General features: G+C 39.6%; 1 protein-coding gene across 2 annotated transcripts in view; it reads right to left on the reverse strand.

The window, feature by feature from the left end:
- The window catches only part of SLC25A13 (solute carrier family 25 member 13), a 188,032-nt gene that overhangs the window by 97,682 nt on the left and 69,045 nt on the right, over nucleotides 1-21,305 (reverse strand). For both annotated transcript variants that reach the window (XM_014859409.3, XM_014859408.3), the window contains exon 4: nucleotides 17,873-17,988. In XM_014859409.3, the coding sequence (XP_014714895.2) occupies nucleotides 17,873-17,988 (116 nt within the window). The remainder of the gene's footprint in view (nucleotides 1-17,872; nucleotides 17,989-21,305) is intronic.

The following is a 21,305-nucleotide window of genomic DNA, read 5'->3' on the forward strand; positions in this document are numbered from 1 at the left end:
TTCCACCTTACCAAGAAGCTATTTCAACAATCATTTCCTAAGATTTTAGCGAAGTGCCTAAGAATCACCCACCCGTCTCCAGCCCCAGTCCGAGCCTGATTCAAATCGACTGAAGGACTGAAGAATGTGCATTTCAACCAACATTTCAGGTTTTTCTGATACAAGGATCCACGACTTTATTTTGAAAAATATTGTCCTAAAAAGTTATAAAAGGGTTAGAGTCACTCATTATTTTTTAACTTCCTATTGAAACAGACAAAAATATGAAAGGAAGGAGGTAGGAAAGATTCTCCAGACCAGCAAATGTGAAGCAGTAATGTATAAACACAGGTCACTTGTAGACCTAAGAGGACATGCAGGGCTACCATGTTGTATCATCCAGTGAATGACGTTCACTTCATGGACTATTGGACTGGTGCTCCCTGGAGCTGGACAGTTTACAAACTACATGACCCTGAGAATGTGGCCCTATTATCAGTTCTCAGCTGTTCTAACATACTGGCTGTTGTAAGAATGCCAATTCTTAGCTAGCTAGCTATCAAGTTCTAAGTAGCCCAGCTTATAAGCACTGTACTAAGCCCTGCGGGAAGGGGAGGGGTGGTAGAAGACATGGTGCTGTATCCAAATCGAATCCATAAGAAATAATTAGACAATAGATCCAAATAGTACTGGCTATCCAACTCCTACTGGCTAAACTGTAGGAGTTCCTCATGGCAAGGAAACACAAGTTTAAGGAGGGAGGCACTTAGACAAGTGGAAGAAAAAGGCTTCTTGGAGAAGATAAAACTTGACCTGGGTCCTAAAGGCTGTCTAGTATTTAATCAGATGGATCTCTAAGGGAGTTTTTCAGTGGAGAGCAACAGCTTGAAGAAGGGTTCATTTCTTTTGAAATGAGTTAAGGGTCCAATCAGAGGGCTTGGGACCAAAGCCACCAGGGGTCACTGAGACATGACAAATCCTGCTCCAGGAAGTTAAAGACACTGGCATCACTTGGCAGCAGCAAAATTTATTATTTTTAAACCCCAAGGACTTGATGCTACATTTATGTTGAAGAAAAAGTTGCTATGGGAAGAACAGTTGGTCATAGGACTCTGCAGAAAAAGAGATGGAGATTTTTTACCACTTGGAACAGTTTTTACAAAATTTATTTTTCACTCTCCTAACTTCCCTAATAGAGGTTATGTACTCAATTATCATAAGATTGCCAAGCCAATCTAATTGGACAAACCAAATGATACGTGCAAGAGAGAAGGAGAATAATTGGTAAAGAGGAAAACTACCAATATTTCTACTCATTTTCATGGCTAATCAACTTTTAAAAAATTAAAATATTAAGTTTTGCCACTCTGGAAAACTCAAATTTTCTCCAAAAATATTTTATAGGTTCATAAGTCTTTGAATATTCCATCCTGCTCTGATAAGTCATTCTGGGGCATTCATTTTCTGAAATGCTTGGTCTCTACATTTTTCTGTAAGTTCATGATTAGAAACAACATCCATAAGCCCAACAGTCACAATGGGTTCCTGGAATTTTCCCTCTCACTTTGGAAAACACTGTAATATCACCTCAGGTTAACGTTCTTTTCTCCTTTTAGGAGGCACAAATAGCTTTCTAGCTTAACATTTGACTGTCTAAGATTTCTCCATGCCTTGTGAGGCAATGAGACCTGAGAGTACTCCTCCTATCATATAGCTGGAAAATCAGAAACTAAAAACCAAAGCACTTTTTAAGTTCTGCTCTGTACTCCGGCTCTCATTTGAAATTCCATGAGCTTACCATGAAAGACACCAGGAGTCAATCTTAGGGGCATCCTATCATTAAACCTTTACCATTCCCCGAGATTTCCAAATCTAACTGTAGTCCTGAAGAGGAAAAAGGAAACCCAAGATGTTCTAGGCTTTTTGGTGACTTTTCAGTGAATTATATGTACGTAACTATATATATAACTGGACTCATAACTCACCAGCTGATGGCTTTCAAATAAGCATCACTTAGCAGATTTATCACTAACTTAGAATTAAAGAAGTTCTCTCCTAGTCTGAAACATAACGTCTTAAAATCTTACCCCAAGGTTGAGGTCTTAATAGGCAAAGAAACAAAACTGAATGAGCAGCGGAATACGAATGAAGCACTAGAGGTATGTTTTGGATATTGAAGGTCATTTTTCTTAGCTCAGCCACTCCTCCTGAATCTAAAAACAAATTAGAATGCTTATCTCTTAAAGTATAATCACTGTTATTTCAGTCTGTGCCAAACGAACTATGGTTAGAAGGTCTATGGTTCCCATATCACCAAATAATGGGAATATTATTTAAAGCAAGACTTCCCCAAATAAGCTCAAGGAAACTGAGTTTATTTGTGGGACTTTGCTTTCTCCACAAATGTTCCACCCTAAAAGTCTGCTTTTTTTTTTCTTTAAAGATTAGAAAAGACAATTACAAAGTAGCAATTGTTTCTTTCCTAAATATAACCTTAAAAAGTCAACTAGGGGCCAGCCCCGTGGCCGAGTGGTTAAGTTTGCGCGCTCCGTTGCGGGTGGCCCAGTGTTTCGTCGGTTCGAATCCTGGGTGCGGACATGGCACCGCTCATCGAGCCACACTGAGGCGGCATCCCACATGGTACAACTAGAAGGACCCACAACTAAGAATATACAACTATGTACCAGGGGCTTTCGGGAGAAAAAGGAAAAAAATAAAATCTTTAAAAAAGAAAAGTCAACTAATTTCTCCTAAATTAGTAAATTTCCAAGGCTACAGAGTATGGTTGTAGTGGAAAGAATTGTGATTTTTAAAAGCTCCGTCACAGATAAGATGATCTTGTGTATAGAAAGCCTAAGGAATGCACTAAAAAAGTATTAGAACTAATAAATGAGCCTGGCAAGGTTGACCGATACAAGATCAATATACACAAATCAACTGTATTTCTATACATTGGAAATAAGCAACCCAAAAGTGAAATTAAGAAAAACAATCCTATTTATAACAAACTCAAAAAGAATAAAATACAGAAGAATAAATTTAACAAAAGACATACAAAACATACTCTAAACTACAAAACGTTGAAAGAAATTAAAGACAACCTAAATAAATGGAAAAACATACTATATTCATAGATTTGAAGACTTAATATTGTTAAGACGGCAAAAGCCCCCAAGTGATCTATAGATTCAGTGTAATCTCTATCAAAATTCCAGCTGGCGTCTCAGCAGTAATTGACAAGCTGATCCTAAAATTCAGATGGAAATTCAAGGGACTCAGAACACCCAAAACAATCTTGAAAAAAAAAAGTTGCATTTCAAATTTACTGCAACGCTACGATAATCAATACTGTGTGGTACTGGCATAAAGATAGACATACAGACAAAATGGAATAGAATTGACAGTCAAGAAATAAACCCTTACAATTACAGTCAACTGATTTTCAACAAAGGTAACAAGACAATTCAATAGGGAAAGATTAGTCTTTTCGACAAATGATGCTAGGACAACTGGAAATCCACATGCAAAAGAAAGAAGTTGGAACCCTATCTCACATTATATATATAAGAGCTAAAACTGTGAAGCTCTTATAGGAAAACATAGGCATAAATCTTTGTGACTCTGGATTAAGAAATGGTTTCTTAGATATGAAACCAAAAACATAAGCAACAAAAGAAAATAATACATAAATTGGACTTTATAATTTAAAACTTTTCTATTTCAAAGGATACCATCAACGAAGTGAAAAGACAAACAACAGAATGGGAGAAAAATCTTGCATGTATCTGATAAAGAACTCTGGAATATATAAAGAACTCTTGCAACTCAATAATACCAAGACAATTTTAAAAATGGGCAAAGGAGTTGAGTAGACATTTCTCCAAAGAAGTCACACAAATGACCAATAAGCACATGACAAGATGCTCAACATCATTAGCCATCAAGGAAATGAAGACCGAAACCACGATGAGATACCACTTCACCTCCACTAATAACAAGTGTTAGTGAGGATATGAAGAAACTGAAAGCCTCATACACTGCTTGTGGGAATGGAAAATGGTGCAGTCACTTTGGAAAACAGTTTGGCAGTTCCTCAAAAAGTTAAACATCGTTACCATATGACCCAGCAATTCCCAAGTATATATCCAAGAGAAATGAAAACGTATGTCCACACAAAAAACTTGCACACAAACGTTCACAGCAGCATTATTCATAATAGTCAAAAAGTGGAAATAACCCAAATGTCCATTAACCGAAGGATAAATAAACAAAATGTGGTATACCCATAACAATGTGATATTATTCATCAATAAAAATATAGTACTGTTACATGCTACACCATGGATGAACCTTGAAAACATGCTAAGAAGCCACTTACAAAACACATATAAATGATTCCATTTATACAAAATGTCCAGAATAGGCAAATCCATAGACACAGACAGTAGATTAGTTGTTGCCTAGTACTGGAGGCAGTAGGAGAAAATGGGAGTGGGGAATGGGGACTGCTAAGGTATGGGGTTCCTTGTTGGGGTGATGAAAACCTTCTAAAATTGACTGTGGTGATGGTTGCACAAATCTGTGAATATACTAAAAACCACTGAATTACACACTTTAAATTAGTGCATTATATCCCAATAAAGCTGTTTTTCAAAAAACCTGGGACTGTCAGAAATGCCTCTTACTAATGAGTGACATTTGGCAAATTACTTACCCTGACTCAATTCCCTCAGTCTGTAAAATAGGAATAAAACATCTTTCTTAGAGGGTTGCTCTAGAGCTAAGCAGGCCTCATACAATGTTCTAAACATAGCAGGTGACCATTACAATGGTAAAACTCCAAAATCTAAAGTCTTAATTATTATGAAAATTGTTATCTGGGCACCAAATATTTATAAATGGCACAAAAAAAATTAGGTACAGCATGATTCGGAAATATCATATTTTACACATTTCTCCAAAAGCAATAATTTTCCTTAAATATTTAAAATCCATCCTTCTCTTAGCTCATATAATAAAATTTTGAATGAAAAGTGATCAAAAACTAAGTAATTTTCTACTATGTTTCTGAAAGTATGAAATTAAGAAAGATTAAGAACCTCCACTCTTTACTTTGAAGATTTTTCAGATACTACAAATATTTAATTGGCAAATTACTTGCACATGCCATTAAGTGGTTAGATTGAATTTGTTTTTACAAATTCTATGGGCTCTTACTCCTTAACCTCCACCACACTATAATCTGAAATCATCAAGGTCTTCACTTATGCAAATTTTAACTTTCTACGTTTTTGTTTCCATACAGAATAACTAAATTAATGTACTTTAATTTCCAAAATATTCATTTTTTGAAGCTGCAAATCAATGAACGCGAGTTTCCCATTAAAATAAAAAAGGTTCATCAAGCTACATTATTTCAAACACTGAGCCATAATATCGCTCTCATGGATCCTAAAAATTTCATTAATACAATAAACACAAAAGGATGTTTCTGTTAAACTCAAAGTAAGCCCTCTCAGGGGCAAAGGAGAGTCACTGAAAGGCTGCACTTTCTCTCTGAACAGCTTCACTGGGGTGCTTTCTCTAACGTGTGCTAAATCCTCAAAGAAAGTTGTGGTTTCCCTGGAAGGGAAATAATATTCCACCCTGCTGATCTGGTTAACAACAGCTTATACGGCCATTGTCTTTTAAGCAGGGAGCAAAAGACAAATTGTTGAATTCGTAAGTTAAATAACATAATGGAGTAAGTGGATGCAGACCTATCAGTATTGCCACATGCTCCAACATCAAGGTTGCCATTTCAAACCCTTTTGACAAGTGCCTTTTTATATTAATCACAGTTAATGGTTTGAAGAGGAAAGAAGTATTCTGGCTACAATTCAGCCTCGCTCAAGGAAGTTCTAGGGGGAAAATGGGTGCCATTAAAACAGAGTAAGTACAGAATAAGCACTTCACACACGCAGCCCATCTCATTAAAGCTGAGTTCTCTACAAGCCCCTGTAAACTTTTTAGTATTATTATTCTGAACATATAGGCACAGTGATGGTAAGTATCTTTCAAAAAACAAGCACACACACAGACATACCGCACACACACAGGCAAGCTGAACTGAATATTATATTGAAGTCAAATATAGTGTTAGCATATGTAAAAATTAGGGCTAATTTAAAACTCTTCCGGTTCTGTACTTAGAGAAGAGTGAGACTACCCTGATATGAGGTCATGTGGCATCCTAGAAAAGAACATCATCCTTCTAGTAGCACTGGAAGATTAACACTGTGGTTCCAATGAAACCAGTCAGCTTCCCCTCTCTGTTTCCACAATCCATGAAAGAAAGCCATAAACTACACCAGCCATTGTTCAACTGCAGCACGAACCACGTTTCCTTGAAGAGCTTGTTCAAAACACATTCTCAAGCCCCGCACCCAGAGATTTTGATTGGGGAGATTTGAGATGCAGCCAGGGAGTCCACAGTTGTAAGGGACACCTTTACACTATTACAATGAGAACGCGTGGTCTGCCTTATTGATAAGAATCCTTCCTATTCTAAAATCTGATGGATCTATAAATCCTCAAGATTAACATACTATTTAAGTCATCATAGCAAATGTTTGTTAACAAAAAAGGTTAATGGCTGGCAGACATTTAGCATTTGACATTAATCTTCTATCACATGCATTACCCAAATCAGCAGCAAGAGAGGCCAACTGGGATGCTTTCAATCTGCTAGAAAAAGTTATTTTCAATTGGATAGAATAAATCGTTAGCAGTCTTTCATAATATCAAAAGAAGGTCAGTTAAAACAGTGTTTGGAGGCACAGAGCAGACCGTGGTCACTCTCCAGATGTGTAAGCTTGCTTTAATCATCCACTGTGTTAATTAGTGTTAACTTTCCTTACCACTAGAGAAGAACACAACCAAAAAATTCCGACTCTTTGAAATTTTTAAAGCAGTACAAAGAGTTCTAATTCATTCTCTAAACGCAAGTATAATATCTATATTGTTTTAAAAACCAATTTCCTAAGCTAGCTCCCTTAGACGGATGTGATCAAAAATAATTTTCTTGCAAAAGCATTAACATACAGTTAACCCTACTTATATGCTGCAAGAGCAGATGTACTACGAATGTGCACCCACAGTGATCCCATCCATATTAGTATAAAACTGTTTTATTTCAATTAAAATGTCTAACGATCAACCCCCAACATATACCTAAACTGTAATTTTCTCTGAGAACTTCCAATATGTTCTTGATTTTGTTTCCTTTATCAACCTATCAGAGCAAAAACTGCCTTGCAACTGTTGGAAGAAATCAGTCATTAGCAGCAAAATTACAGCAAATTTTCCAATTTAGAAAAACTGTATTTTTATCTCTCTCTCTTACTGAAAGAATAATGGTATAATTTTACTATTTTTAAGTGAGCAGTACAGTTTAAAATAGTCAAAATTTCCCAGTGCTTCAAGTTTTAGGATTTACTGTGAGCTTTGTGTTCTCCACCTCTTCTTTCCTATTCACAAGCTCTCTTCTCCCTTCACCTTACACAAGCACACACACGTGTGTACACCCACACACACACCAGGGGCAGAAGCCCCCAACACAGCCTCTCCATACTGACAGTCTTCGAAAGAACAGGTAACCTTCAGGCAGTAGTTAACTAAGGAGTGGCTTCACCTGGTTATTGTGATTTACTCTCCAGTTGACATTCTTCCACCTTCTCAACAGGCCTTCCCCTCCACCCCCACTCTATTTTTAAAATGGAGTGATGAAGTAGCAAAAAGTACAATATTTTAGCCATTTGAGCATGGACGATTCTCAAATTATCCCACCAAATGGAAGTGTTCTCTGATACTACTATCTTTCAAAATTGAAGCCATTATGGTCAATCGTGCAAATCTGTATTTAGCTTTTCGTAAATAGTGGATTTTTGACCCAATGAACTGGAACAGCTTCTGAACAGTCTCTGGGATCTCAGACAACACACTCAATACTCAGGCATGCCACAATTCTATCAATGTTGAGGTTATTTACTTCAAAACTCACACTGTTCTTACTCAATATTCTTGTTCTCTATTGGAATGTATATAAGAAAATATACTTGGGTCCCAAAATAATATAAAATAAAATCTACTCTAGGACAATAAGTTCCTTTCATCACAATACACATTATTTTTGTGAAATGCCAAAATCAGAATCAGTAACAAAGAACTTTCCCCAAATAATGCTCTTTCCGACTCTTAACCATTTTCCCCCTCAGTTATCCTTTTGAATATTTCGTTTTCCAAGTGTCTTTACAAAGATAATAATAAATGATCTTCTTTCCAGTGAGCTTAAAAAATGATGGCTAAAGTTCTGTCTTCTTCTAGTTCAATATTTACATTCCTCTAGTTTTTTATATTTAGTATTAAATTTGGGTGCTTACCTTCAAAACTTCTCATTACCATACTTTTAACTCTCATTTTCTGCAACCTGAATCAAAATGACTGAAGTGGGTTGTTTCCACATATTTCCTCATGTCATCTAGCCTGTCTGACTGCCCAGAGCATAACAACTTCATTTTCATAAAGCAGGTGCTCCTGGACAAAATCTAACTGTGAACCCTGAAAGGGCCCCTCCAAACACCAACATACATGTCAGAGAATTAGCTAGAAAAGGACATTAGAAATCGCCTCATTAGTTCTGTGGATTTTGTTTAGGTCTCACACATAAAAGAAAGGTCTTGTTCCAATAAGTCTGACAAAGTTAAAGAGATTTATTTTTCTGTAGGACTTCTAGGAGCCTTAATAAACTAAAAATTGTAGGCTTTATGATTGTCTGGTAGGAGAATCCTTTTTCACATGCTTACTACCACAAATAGGATACACCACTATAAAGTACCCAAACTTACAACATCATTCAATAGTGATGATTAAAGGACAAGAGGCCACTGCAGATTCCAATAAAAGAGGAAGACTGGGCTAGTTTCTTTCGGATTTCAGGCCAAATGACAGCTGAAGCAGTGAGCAAGCCAAAGACTCCCAGTAAGGTACAGGGTGTAGACTATCTTACACTTGAAGTTTTTAACAGCAGTGCTGGAAAACTCTTAAATAAGATATATGTCCCTCTATAAAAAGCAGTTCTAATCTTTCAGTGGATCACTGAGCCCTTTGAGATTTACTAAGAGCAAATGCTCATTTAGACAAAATATTACTAACAACTGTGGCCACTCATGGACTCCCTGACACTCATCCAGAACCCCAGAGTTGAGAACCCTTGTCTTTAAAGTTCAATTAAAAACTGCAGACCCACACACACCACTGCCGCCACCACCACCACATACTTAATGAAATTGGGAGCTTATGTTCACATACTAAAAATGACAACTTTAAAACTGCATTAAAAACATTTCATGAAATTTTGTTCACTGTAATGGAAAAGATAAAGAAGTCAAAGGAAGAGAAAAACATGTAATGGCATCATGCAAATAAAAATTTTACATTTCAACCTAAGGAAGTGCTATGGTATAGAACATACTTTGAATTTTCAGGGGTCCAAATGTGACTTTCACTAGACAAAAGTAAGATTCAGGTCCTCCATCACTACTGAGCTAGGCCATTACTGTTGCCTACTGCAGATTCAACAACTGAAGAAATATTGATAAATAGGAATAGTTAACATTAAAATAGCATCATGAAAAGACCGATGACTAGTGGGTGCACTAAATATATCAGATTAACAGTTTCATTAATCACACACACATACTTTCTTAAAATTCATAATGAAAATGCTCTGTTCTCCCAGAATCATTAAATGAAACTTGGGAAAATAAAAGTGTTTGAAAAACAACCATTTACAACGTGTCTGCACCAATGTGCTCAGAGGCCCCATACGCCCTTTCAAACCCTGACTTTCGGTTCCTCCACTGACAAAATGGGAGTGATGATCTGCCTGCTTCACAGAGGGCCTGGAAGCCTACACAATGATCACAGGCACTTCTGCCTCAGGCTTTGCCCCACGTTCCAATTAATGCAACAAAACCCACCTTGCCCAAGCATCATTTCTATCCTGTCTCCGTCCTCAAAAGGGCCCTGCGGGACTCCCAATTGCCTCTCCTATCAAATAAAAACTGCTCAGAGCCCTGTGGCGGGTGCTCCATCACATGGCACCCACGTCTCTTAAGCTGCACATTCCAATCAAGGGCCTCCACTACTACCCTCAACCTGTAAAAGACCACCTCCCCACCCACCCCCACGCTGTGATTCCCTGTCCACTCGGAATTCTGTTACATCAAACGAGAAAGCTTCCTGGGTAAAGCCCACGTAAAGGGCATTTCAACAAATTACCTGGATGTCTGTGTGACCGAGGCAACTTTCTATGTATACTGAGAACTCTAATCCAGGTACGTTCTTCCTAATAATTACTTTCCACTATGGCCATATAAACAAAATCTTAACTAAGGCATTTGCTTACTGTGCTTTACTTCTTCGCGAAGGAGTGTTAAATCCCCCTAATGTCTGATATAGACTGAGAAACCAGCATGGACTAATTGGCACCTATCTAGGTTGTGAAGGAAGGGCCCACCTCACAGAGCATACCCACCACCAGAGGGAGGCAGTATGCCATAGTGAACAACACCTGGCTGTCACCAGGCTGCCACCCTGGCTCTACCACGGTCAACTCCAGGACTGTGGACAAGTTACTTAACCTCCCCCCAAGGCCAATTCCTCATCAGAAAAAAGAGAATTATAATGGTATAGATCTCCTAAATTGTGGGGATTAAATAAAAAATTACATACAAGGCACTTAAGCCCAAGGGTGGGTATATAGTAGGTAGGTGATCAACAAATTTAAAGATTCAAAGGATGGTTACACTCCTCCTCTCAAGAGATTGTGTAAAACCACAGGATTCTGGAGCAGGACAAGCTCAGTAGCTACTACCAGATCCCTCTTCCTTTCCTTTGACCCCCTTTTCACCCCACAGCCAATCAGCAGCCATATCATATATGATTCGTCCTTAAGAATGGCCCTGGAGGGGTCCAGAGATACAAGTCTAGTCCAGGCCTCCACTACCCCTGCTTAGACTGTTGTGGTACCTCCCAAGTGACCATCACCTCCAGACACCTCCCACAGCTCCAACACTTCCTGCAATACAGCGCACATCACGTCACCTCAGTGTTCACAGATTCTCCTCCAGATCTGCTTAGATAGCCTCCGTCCCACCTACCCGCTTTACATTACAGCCAGTACATCCTGACATCACATTTTACATTTTTTATTTGCTCGCTGTCTCTCTTCCTAAAATGTAGCTCTCTGAAGAGAAGGATGTTTAAGTCTTGTCACAGCTATATCTCCAGACTTACAACATAGTAAGCATTCAAGAGCTATCCCTGTCTTTACTTAGTCTTTTATCTCATCCAGTTAAATGGCTTCAAACGCCGTCTATTTGCCAATAAACCTCCAAACTTCTATCTCCCAGTTCCACACTTATCTATGTACCTGTCTGACATTCTCATGAAGATATCCAACAGGCATCAAACAAACACATCCAAAAGAAAGCTCCTGTATTCCCCCATCACGCCCCCAACAAGCCTGCTGTCCTCCCCAATTCAGTTGATAATTCTAGTCTTCCACTTGATCTGGCCAAAGATTTTGAAATCATTCTTGTCTCCTCTCTCTCTTTCATAACACTTCCAATCCATCAGAGATTCTGTTGATTCTCTCTTCAAAATATCCCTATCATGGGGCCAGCCCCGTGACATAGCAGTTAAGTTCGCATGTTCTACTTCAGCGCCCTGGGGTTTGCCAGTTCAGATCCCGGGTATGGACCTACGCACTGCTTGTCCAGCCATGCTGTGGCAGGCGTCCCACATATAAAGTAGAGGAAGATGGGCACAGATGTTAGCTCAGGGCCAGTCTTCCTCAGCAAAAAGGGGAGGATTGGCACCAGATGTTAGCTCAGGGCTGATCTTCCTCAAAAGAAAAAAAGAAAAAAATGATCCCTAACCTCACTCAGGTCCAAGCCACCAGGATCCCTCACCTGGATTACTGCAATAGCCTCCTAACTGTCCTCTCTCTTTCTACTGTGGCCCCTCCATGGTCTATTCTTAACACAGCAGCCAGAGAGATCCTGTTAAAACATAAACTAGATCACGTCACTCCTCCGCTAAAAAAAAAAAAAAGAAAAAAATCCTGCAATGGGTTCACTTACCATCAAAGTCCAAGTCCTAGTCTTGGCCTACAGGGCCCTACTTAATCAGACCTGTTACTTGTCAAGCTCCTCTCTTACCAGGCCCCCCCTGCCTCACTCAGTTCACAGGGGTCCTCCTTGCTGTTCCTCAAACCTGCGAAATACAGTCCAGCCTTCAAACCTGGGCGACAGCCGTTCCTTTGGCTGGGACAGTCTCTTCCCTCCTCCATCTCCATAGCTACATGAACAATTCCCTCAGCTCTTTCAAATTTGTGCTCAAAGTCACTTCTCAATGAAGCCAATCCTGAACACTCGATTTAGGACAGCTCTATTCTCGTACTCCTGAAACCTCCTACCATGCTCTACTTATTTTTTCCACGTCACTTATGTCCTAACAAACTATATAATTTACTTATTTATTATTTTTATTTTTTTCCCCCTGCTGGACTGTAAGCTCCATGAAAGAGGAAATCTTTGTTTTATTTACTCATATATCTCAAGCAATTAGAACAGGCTTGGCACGTCATAGTTGCTCAATAAAAGTCTGCTAAACTAATATGTTGGATAAATAAATGTATTTGTTGAATGACTGAAAGAACTAATCTCTTTTCCCAGTTATTCAAGGTCATCTTTAGCAGCACTCGAATCTATCTCTACAATTTTACCTTGTACTCCTCCCTCAGTTCCTGTCATAGGAACTCCCTGTGAGGCCCTGATCCCATACCGCACTGTGCTCCCTCCACTCTAAGCCTGTGCTCACATGGTCTCCTCCACCTCAAATCCTCCTCTCTCCACCCTACCTCCAAGCCCATTTTGAACACAACACCTCTGTCTGCATGAGTCTTCACGCTTTTCACGAAGTTCCTTTATATCCCATGAGGATGTTCACCTCTTTCAAAGACAGACAAAAAAAGTTGCACAACCCATTAGCAATCAGGGAAATGCAAATTAAGGCTACATGGTGAGATATTACTAAAATAAAAGTGACTGACAATACCAAGTGTTAAAGATGTAGAATAACTGGAACTCTCATAGACTGACAGTGTGAAAGTAAACTGGTACAACCACTATGGACAACTGTTTGGCAGTATCTCCTGAAGCTAAATATTCCCATTTTCTATGACCCAGCAAGTCTCCTAGAAATGCCTACACACACACGCCCCACCTCCCACACACCCAAAAATATGTAAAAGAATGTTCAAAGCACATTATTTGCAGCAACCAAAACTGGAAATGTGCAGACGCCTATCAACAGTAGAAAGAATAAATAAATTAGGATAGAGTCATACAATGGAATATTATAGAGAAAAGAAAAAGAACAAAGTATTTAAACGCACACACAACAAAAACATGGATGAATCTCACAAATAAAATTAGAACAAAAGAAGTCAGAATGAAAGAGTATGTTCTATATTGTTCCATTTTTATTAAGTTTAAAAACAGGCAAAAACCAAATGACAGGGATCAATGTCAGTTGTTACCACTGGGACTAGGGGCCAGTAACTGAGAAAAGACCTGTAAAGTGCTGGTACCATTCTCTTTCTGATCTGGATGGTGATAAAACAGTATATACACTGTGCAAAAAATTCATCAAGACGTATACTTATGATTTATGCATCTTCTGCGTGTACGCTATATTTCAATAAAGTATACTTTTAAAAGTTAAAAGTAAAAAAATCGCTATCATATAATATGCTAAAAATGCAAATGAAAACGGAACAAAACATTTTTTCCCTACACACACAGAATCACAAATTATTAAGTAGCATTTCCCACTTATACTGATATCCTGTAACACACCCGTTGATGTGTCAAAATACTTAAAAATATATCTGGCATCAGAATAAGAAAACAGTGAGAACAAGAATATTGGAGATACCTTTTCCCTCAAAAGAAATAGGAGCCATAATGAACCAGATATCAAAGGAACAAAATTGTCCTAATCAAGATCTTTTCATTATAGCAAACTCAGGGAGTGATCAAACATGAAAATATGGTAAACATAAACAAGGCCTCAGAGAAAACAGGGCAAGGTTTCACTGAAACGTGACACTTGACTATCTGCCCCTCACACCACTGGATTTCTGTTTAGTGTATCGGAATCAGCGTTAGCGGGAGCATGAAACTGCCAGCTTGTTGACAAACACCAGTGCTTACTGAGCTTAGCGATACTAGCCCTGCTTCAAACAAGCTCGTATGTGGAAACGCAATATGTAAACAGATAAAGAGTGTAAGTGCTTTCCTCTGATGAAATGCAAAGCCGGGAGACACAAGGGATCTGAGGCCACTCGCCAGTTCCCCTACCGCCCACGGGAGGGCCCCAGATGAAACTCTGTATAGGGGGAGACCCAGGCTCACCCATGACAAGTGACTGAGCCAATCACGGAGGTAAAAAAGGGGCCCTTCCTCTCTCATGCTCCATGCTTACTCCTCCCAAAGATGCACCCCCAGGTAGACAACCTTCTGAAATACAAAGAGTCATTCTTGGGTGAAAGTTTACAAGGAGCTAAGGAAGTGACCAGAGCTAACCGTGCCACTATACAGACCTCATAGAGCCTCATATCAACAGACAGCCAGGTCACAGGTTGGAATTCTCTTAATACTATGGCTTTAGGAGACCAGGATTGACCAGGTAAGTCCTCTTTTCTGCCCAACTCCATTTTTTCTTTTTTTAATTTCCTCAACCCCATTATGAGTTTCCCAGAAAACATACTTATTGCTAGCTTCTTCTGAACATATCTGCTGTTGAAACTAAACTCCCTAGGCTGCCACATCCCTGAAATGATTTTGTTTACTTGAACAAAAGCCTGTTATACACAGCACCCATCTCCACTGGATGAATCTACCCTACCTTATGAAAAATGTTGTCAGCTATAGGGGCCGTCCCCAGGGCCGAGTGGTTAAGTTCACGCGCTCTGCTGCAGTGGCCCAAGGTTCTGCCAGTTCAGATCCTGGGCACAGACATGGCACCGCTCATCAGGCCATGCTGAGGTGGCATCCCACACAGCACAACCAGAGGCACTCACAACTAGAGTATACAACTATGTCCTGGGAGGGTTTTGGAGAGAAGGAGGAGGAAAAACAAAAAAAGAACACTGACAACAGTTGTTAGCTCAGGTGCCAATCTTTAAGAAAAAAAAAAAGGAAATCATCCCTCTTAAAAAAAAAGTCAGCTATTATTTTGCAATTTGATGATCATTTGGGTCTCTTTTTTGTACTATGCATCTCTCTTTCAGTTTAATCCTAAATAGGGATTAATAGCTCAGAAAAGCCCAGGCTACATTTTATGGTACCCGCAGGGTGAGGACCCCATCAGCTCATCATAAATGGATACGGGACATGTGCTGTTTATGTTTTGTGAAACAGGCAGATGGTGGAACAAACCACCTGGGGAAGGCAGGGTACTGGGGGGAGGGCTGTACATTCTTTGACAACAGTCATATGCAACTGATGATGTAACCATAATTTTAGCTCCTTGGAAGCCCCAATTTCTTATTTCAATCTCTATGTCCTAAGAGATAGGATACTGTTCAACAAAGAAAAAATGGTAAGGAAACTCCTGAATAACTGGCCAGTGATTAAACTGAAAGTTTAAAAATAAAGGGCTTTCCAAAGAACAAGAAAAAAAGAAGAAAAATAAAATCCTTTGTTCTCTTGAGTTATTTCTTTTAGTAATATTATTTTTATAAAGGGCTTTGTTTTGTAGACAGCACCTTTATATGCGGTAGATCTTTTAGTCCTTACATAGTGTTGTAAGGTAGGTTGTTACCCTGATTTTAAAGATGAGGAAAATAAGGCTCAGTAAGTTGAACTGACTTGCCCATCAACAAACCACTAATAAGCAGCAGAAACAGAATTCTCACGCGACTGTTCTTCGTTCTACAGTTCACAGATGACTCCCGTCTCCTAAATCCTGCTTCTTCGCCTGTTCTTTTCTTGTAATCACACTAACGCACACAGCCCTCTCTGCACTGGTCTCTTGTTTCTTTCCTCCACCCGGCCAGTGGTGTGGCTGGTGCCAACAGAGCTCACCACTTCATGCCCATGAAGGGAAGATTATTGGAGTCAAGGAAAACATCTGAGGTCCATTCCTCATTGTCCCGTCTCTAGCCTAGCTTTCTCCCAGTCCTCCTTCCAGACTTGTTGCAGAAAGGAGGGAGACGAGAGAGACCACACCTGCACTGAACCCAGTCAAACTTACAGGGTTTTCTTTGTTCATCCCAAGGAAACGCTATCATAACATTTTCATCAAACTGGCTTCCACTGGTAAATCAATGCCACCACGAGCTAGCTGCTCATTTATTACTCAAAGATTTTAATGGGGACATTTTTTATTGGTGTTCCACTGAAAAGTTGTGGTCACAGTGATGCTAAGAGGAATTAGGTGATGGAAAAGGAAAAAACTAAAATTATTCCTGGGATTTTTAAATATTAAATAATCCTCATGAAGTGTTAACAGAAAGCATCTGAGCTTCTAGGTTATGTGAAACAAAACCAGGCAAATACATGTGGTTTTGTCTCTGCCCCGGTGGATCTAGCCTTAAATAACTGTCATGTCAAATGGCCATGGAGGAATGGGTGGGGGAGGGGGATGGCTGCTGGAATAAATCTATCATACTGTCTTACCTATACTTCATGTATTATCTTCATTTCTGATAAAGCAAATAAAGACTTGAGAGGATAATTAATTTGGCTCAGAGACAAAAGTGGCAGAGCTGGAAGTAGCTAAGTCTCTCTAACTCCAGAACCCTTCCAGAACTAATTCCAAAACAGATGGTTCTATATTACACCATCTGTATTTTCCCCTCATCTGTACATTTCCCACAATCCATCATATAAGACAAGCCCAAGAGGTCTGAATGAATGGGAAACTACAAATAAAGACAACTGAAATGGACACATCAGCCATCTCCCCTGAATGCACAATCTGTATACACAAAAGGGCTCCTAAATTCTTCTTGGGTGAGGCTCTCTCTAGCAGGGTCACACACACAGACAACACATGCCGGACACTACCCGGTCCAAGGGAAACATAGTACTTCCTGTCAAATCCATCTTTAGTAGCCAATTTATTTTTAAAAAAGAACTTACCACAGCCCCACCACTTCCTGGTCTTCCCATTCTTCTAATACTTAAAAAACTTCAGAGTTTTCTGCAGTTTGGCAGCTAATCTCCCTGAAGATGCTTCTGCCCTTCAAAATAAAGACGGCAGCAGCACAGCAGGCACTGTCAACCCAGGTGGCGGGACGCATTGTTGAGGAGAACGAGGTTCTTCACCTATCACTCTGAACTACCACCTTGCACAGCACCCCCGGCCTCAGGCTACTCTATGAGGACAAGGGAAGGACACCAAGTACTGGGACACGAGTGCCTTCTGTTCTTGGGCAGTTTGCTAACATCTTCATTCTATCAGTGCAAAGCACTACTGATTGTGAAGGGGATGAACAAAAGCCCCATCTTGCTCTCACATTCTATGACTCTCATGAAAAAGTCATGCCGTGTCTTCCCTCATCTTAAAACTAACCCAGAGTATCCAAATTACTAAACTCAAAACTTATTTTTTCAAATAGGGAGATGTTTGAAATGGAGCTCCAAAACACTGAGATATCTTTGTTTAAAGGGATACACGAAATTCTTAAAAGCATTTCCATATGCTTCATTCTCGGAAAAAAAAACAATGCTCACACAGTCTGAGCTTTCTTAGGTGCACACACATTCACGTCCCTTACCGAAAGTAACTTCTCCTTTGCCAGCTTTGTCAAACAGCTGAAAGGCCACCATGAACAAAGCATCTGGGGCACACAGCACAGATTCAAATGCTACAAATTCTTGAAAGGATATTAATCTGCAACATAAAACAAGCACAAAGTATAAAGTCAGTAGCTTGTGGAAAATAAAAGCATACACAAATATACACTAAAGAGAAAAAGAAAATGTCACTGTCAAAAAATAAAACTCAAACCTAGAAACATTGACAAACACTTAAGATTTCCCTTTATATATAGTGGACTGAAATAACAATGTACAGAATCGAAAAGACATGACAGGTTTGAGGATATGGTGACACATTAAATGCATTATAATTTCAAATGTACAACATATCATTTTTGTTTCAGGCATATTGTTAGATTCTAGAATTAAGGCTTAGATGCTTTAGATTAAGATGTGATTTTGTAATAGCAAAATAGAGAAGCTCTGTCACTCATTAATACCTTTATACACCATGAAAAAATGATTCCCAGAGATTCATTCATTACCGATATCTATTGACCACATGTGGACTGAACTAGTGATGATGCTGCAGGGCAGGAGGTGGAATACAGATAAATAAGATTAGAAATGTGACTCCAAGGAACTTCTAGTCTGGTGAGGCAGATAACACTGGTCTAGAAACAGTATACAAAAAAGACAAATCATAAGACAGAGACCAATAGGATAACAGAATTCTGGTAAGAAATGAAAGAAGCCTTTGTGGCAGAAATGGAATGTGAGCTGGGTCGTGAAAAATGAGTGAAATTCAGGTATGCAGAAATGGGTGTAGAAGGGAGGGCACTTTAGGCAGGGGACACGCCTGCAGAAAGACAGGTGCAAGAAAGCTAGGGAGATTAAAAGTATAGGACCAGAGATGGGCCTGAAGACAAACAAAGGGCCCAGTCAGTCTTCTCTAGGAAGTCAGGAATGATCGAAAGTTTCTGAGCAAGGTCATGACAAGATCAACTCTATCCTTCAGGAACAGCATGACAGGCCACAGATGCTTTGACTTCCAAGAAGTAAACAAATTCACAAAAGCTTTCCTAGAAATGTTCTTTGCCTCGATTTTGTATTTTAAAATTTAATTGTCCAAATAATCCAATGATCCATTGAGATAGTCCAAGTCTCTGGAGGATATAGAGGGAAGAAGACAACAGGAGTATTTTCCTATGTTTCACAGAACACTTAATCACTTCTCAACATCTTATAGAGAGAACACTTTTTCTTTTTTTAAAGATTTTACTTTTTCCTTTTTCTCCCCAAAACCCCCTGGCACATAGCTGTATATTCTTCGTTGTGGGTCCTAGTTGTGGCATGTGGGATGCTGCCTCAGCATGGTTTGATGAGCAGTGCCATGTCCGCACCCAGGATTTGAACCAACGAAACACTGGGCCGCCTGCAGCGGAACGCGCGAACTTAACCACTCGGCCACAGGGCCAGGCCCGAGAGAACATATTTTTATACAAAATGTTACCAAGTTAACTTAGCTGCTTCCCAGAATGTCACCTGATTATAATAATGTCACAAAGAAAGGAAAAACTCATGGTGTCTTCAATACACTATATGTCATTTCCCATTCAAGATACATCCTTCTGAATGCATGGAAACATTCAGGAATAGCATGTTTAACAGAAGAATATTTGCCCAGAACATTTTATCCTCTACCATACAGCCTGTCTCACTGAGACTCGATGGGCAAGCAACACCAGGGGTGGGAAGGGAAGGGAAGTAAGTTTGAGTCAAACATTCCCACCCGGCCTCAAGGAGTTTACAACCTGTTGTGGGGAGGGGAGGTAGTCATGCGCATATATACTATCAGAACGCAGCAGCTGAGGGTCAAAAGAAAAAGAAGAAATAAAGCACTAAGGTGCACAAAAGGAGGGTGATTTATTCTGACTAGAAAAACTGGAGAATGCTGCAAGGAGCTGTAGCATTTAAAGAACAAATTTTGAAGTTGAAAAGATCTTAAGAGATCATCTACTTCAACCTCCTCATTTTACTTTTGAGATAACTAGAAGTAGTTAATGATTCATGTACGGTGAAACAGTTGACTTCTGGCATTTTAAAAACGGCCTAAAAACCAGGTGTCTTGGTTTCCATTTGAGATAGAATTCCAACTGATATGGGAAGATGGAGAGAAGAAAGAAGGGTAGAGAGAGGTCATTCCACACTGAGGAAAGAACACAGCGAAGTATAGAGATGACGACAAATGGGGTGTGCTGTGTTCAGAGAGGGGCATAGGCATCACTGACGTTGTATCTAATAGGTCATGAGGAGTCAAAGAGTGGCTTGACTTGTAATGCCAGCCACCTATTGAGCACCTTAAAAGCCAAGTTACAGAATCTTGTCTTTTTTGCAGGCAGTGAGAAGTCACTGAAGGTTTTAGAGTTAATAAATATCAGGTTCAGATTTTTGTTTTAGAAAAGGAACTCGTGTAGAAGACGAATTTAACAGAAGAAAGATGAGATGTGGGGAGACAGCCTGACAGCAGAGGTCTAACCCAGAGCTAGAGCAGGAAGACTGAAAACAGACGGAAGGCTAGAAAACACAGTTGAGGCAGGAAGGACAAAACTTGGTAGCGATGGTATGGCAGAGGCTGAGGGACAAGAAAGAGTCCAAGTTATTCCCAAGACTTCTAACTTGGATAACTGAGTGAGATGATGATAAAGAATAAAAAAGGAAAAAGAGAGAAGGGACTTGTGAGAGAGTAAGACCAATTCTGATTGTGTTAAATTTGCGGTACCAGTTGGACACTGAAGTATGGTGTCCAGCAGGAAACCAAAAGGACCAGTGTGGAACTCAGTACAAAGGGGCTGATATGGGTTGACTGTGTCCCCCAAAAAATTTATGTTGAAGTCCTAAGCCCTAGTACCTCAGAATATGACCTTATTTGGAAATAGGGTTGTTGCAAATGTAATTTGTTAAGATGAGCTCATACTGGAGTAGAACGGGCACCTAATGAAATATGACTAGAATCCTTAAAAAAGGGGGAAATTTGGACACAGACATGCACACAGGGAGAACGCCTGTGAAGATGAAGGCAGAGATTAGAGTGATGCTTCTACAAACTAGGGAACACCAAAGACTGCCAGCAAATCACCAGAAGCTGGGGAAGACGCGTGGAAGAGATCCTCCCTCACAGTCCTCAGAAGGAATCATCCTTGCCGACACCTTGATCCTAGCCTCCAGAACCGTGAGACAATAAATTTCTTTGTTTTTAAGCCATCTAGTTTGTGGTACTTTGTTATGGCAGCCCTAGCAAACTGACAGAGGCCAAGAATTGGAAACACAGACTGGAGACTTTTTAAACAAAGGATACTTACAGCTGTGAATGAAACTGCCAGGGAGCATTCCAATCAGGGATGCTCACTCACCATTCTCTAGACCAGTGAAGCAGTACAGAGGAGAAAC

The sequence above is a fragment of the Equus asinus genome, chromosome 1, assembly GCF_041296235.1.
Source record: "Equus asinus isolate D_3611 breed Donkey chromosome 1, EquAss-T2T_v2, whole genome shotgun sequence".
NCBI lineage: Eukaryota > Metazoa > Chordata > Mammalia > Perissodactyla > Equidae > Equus > Equus asinus.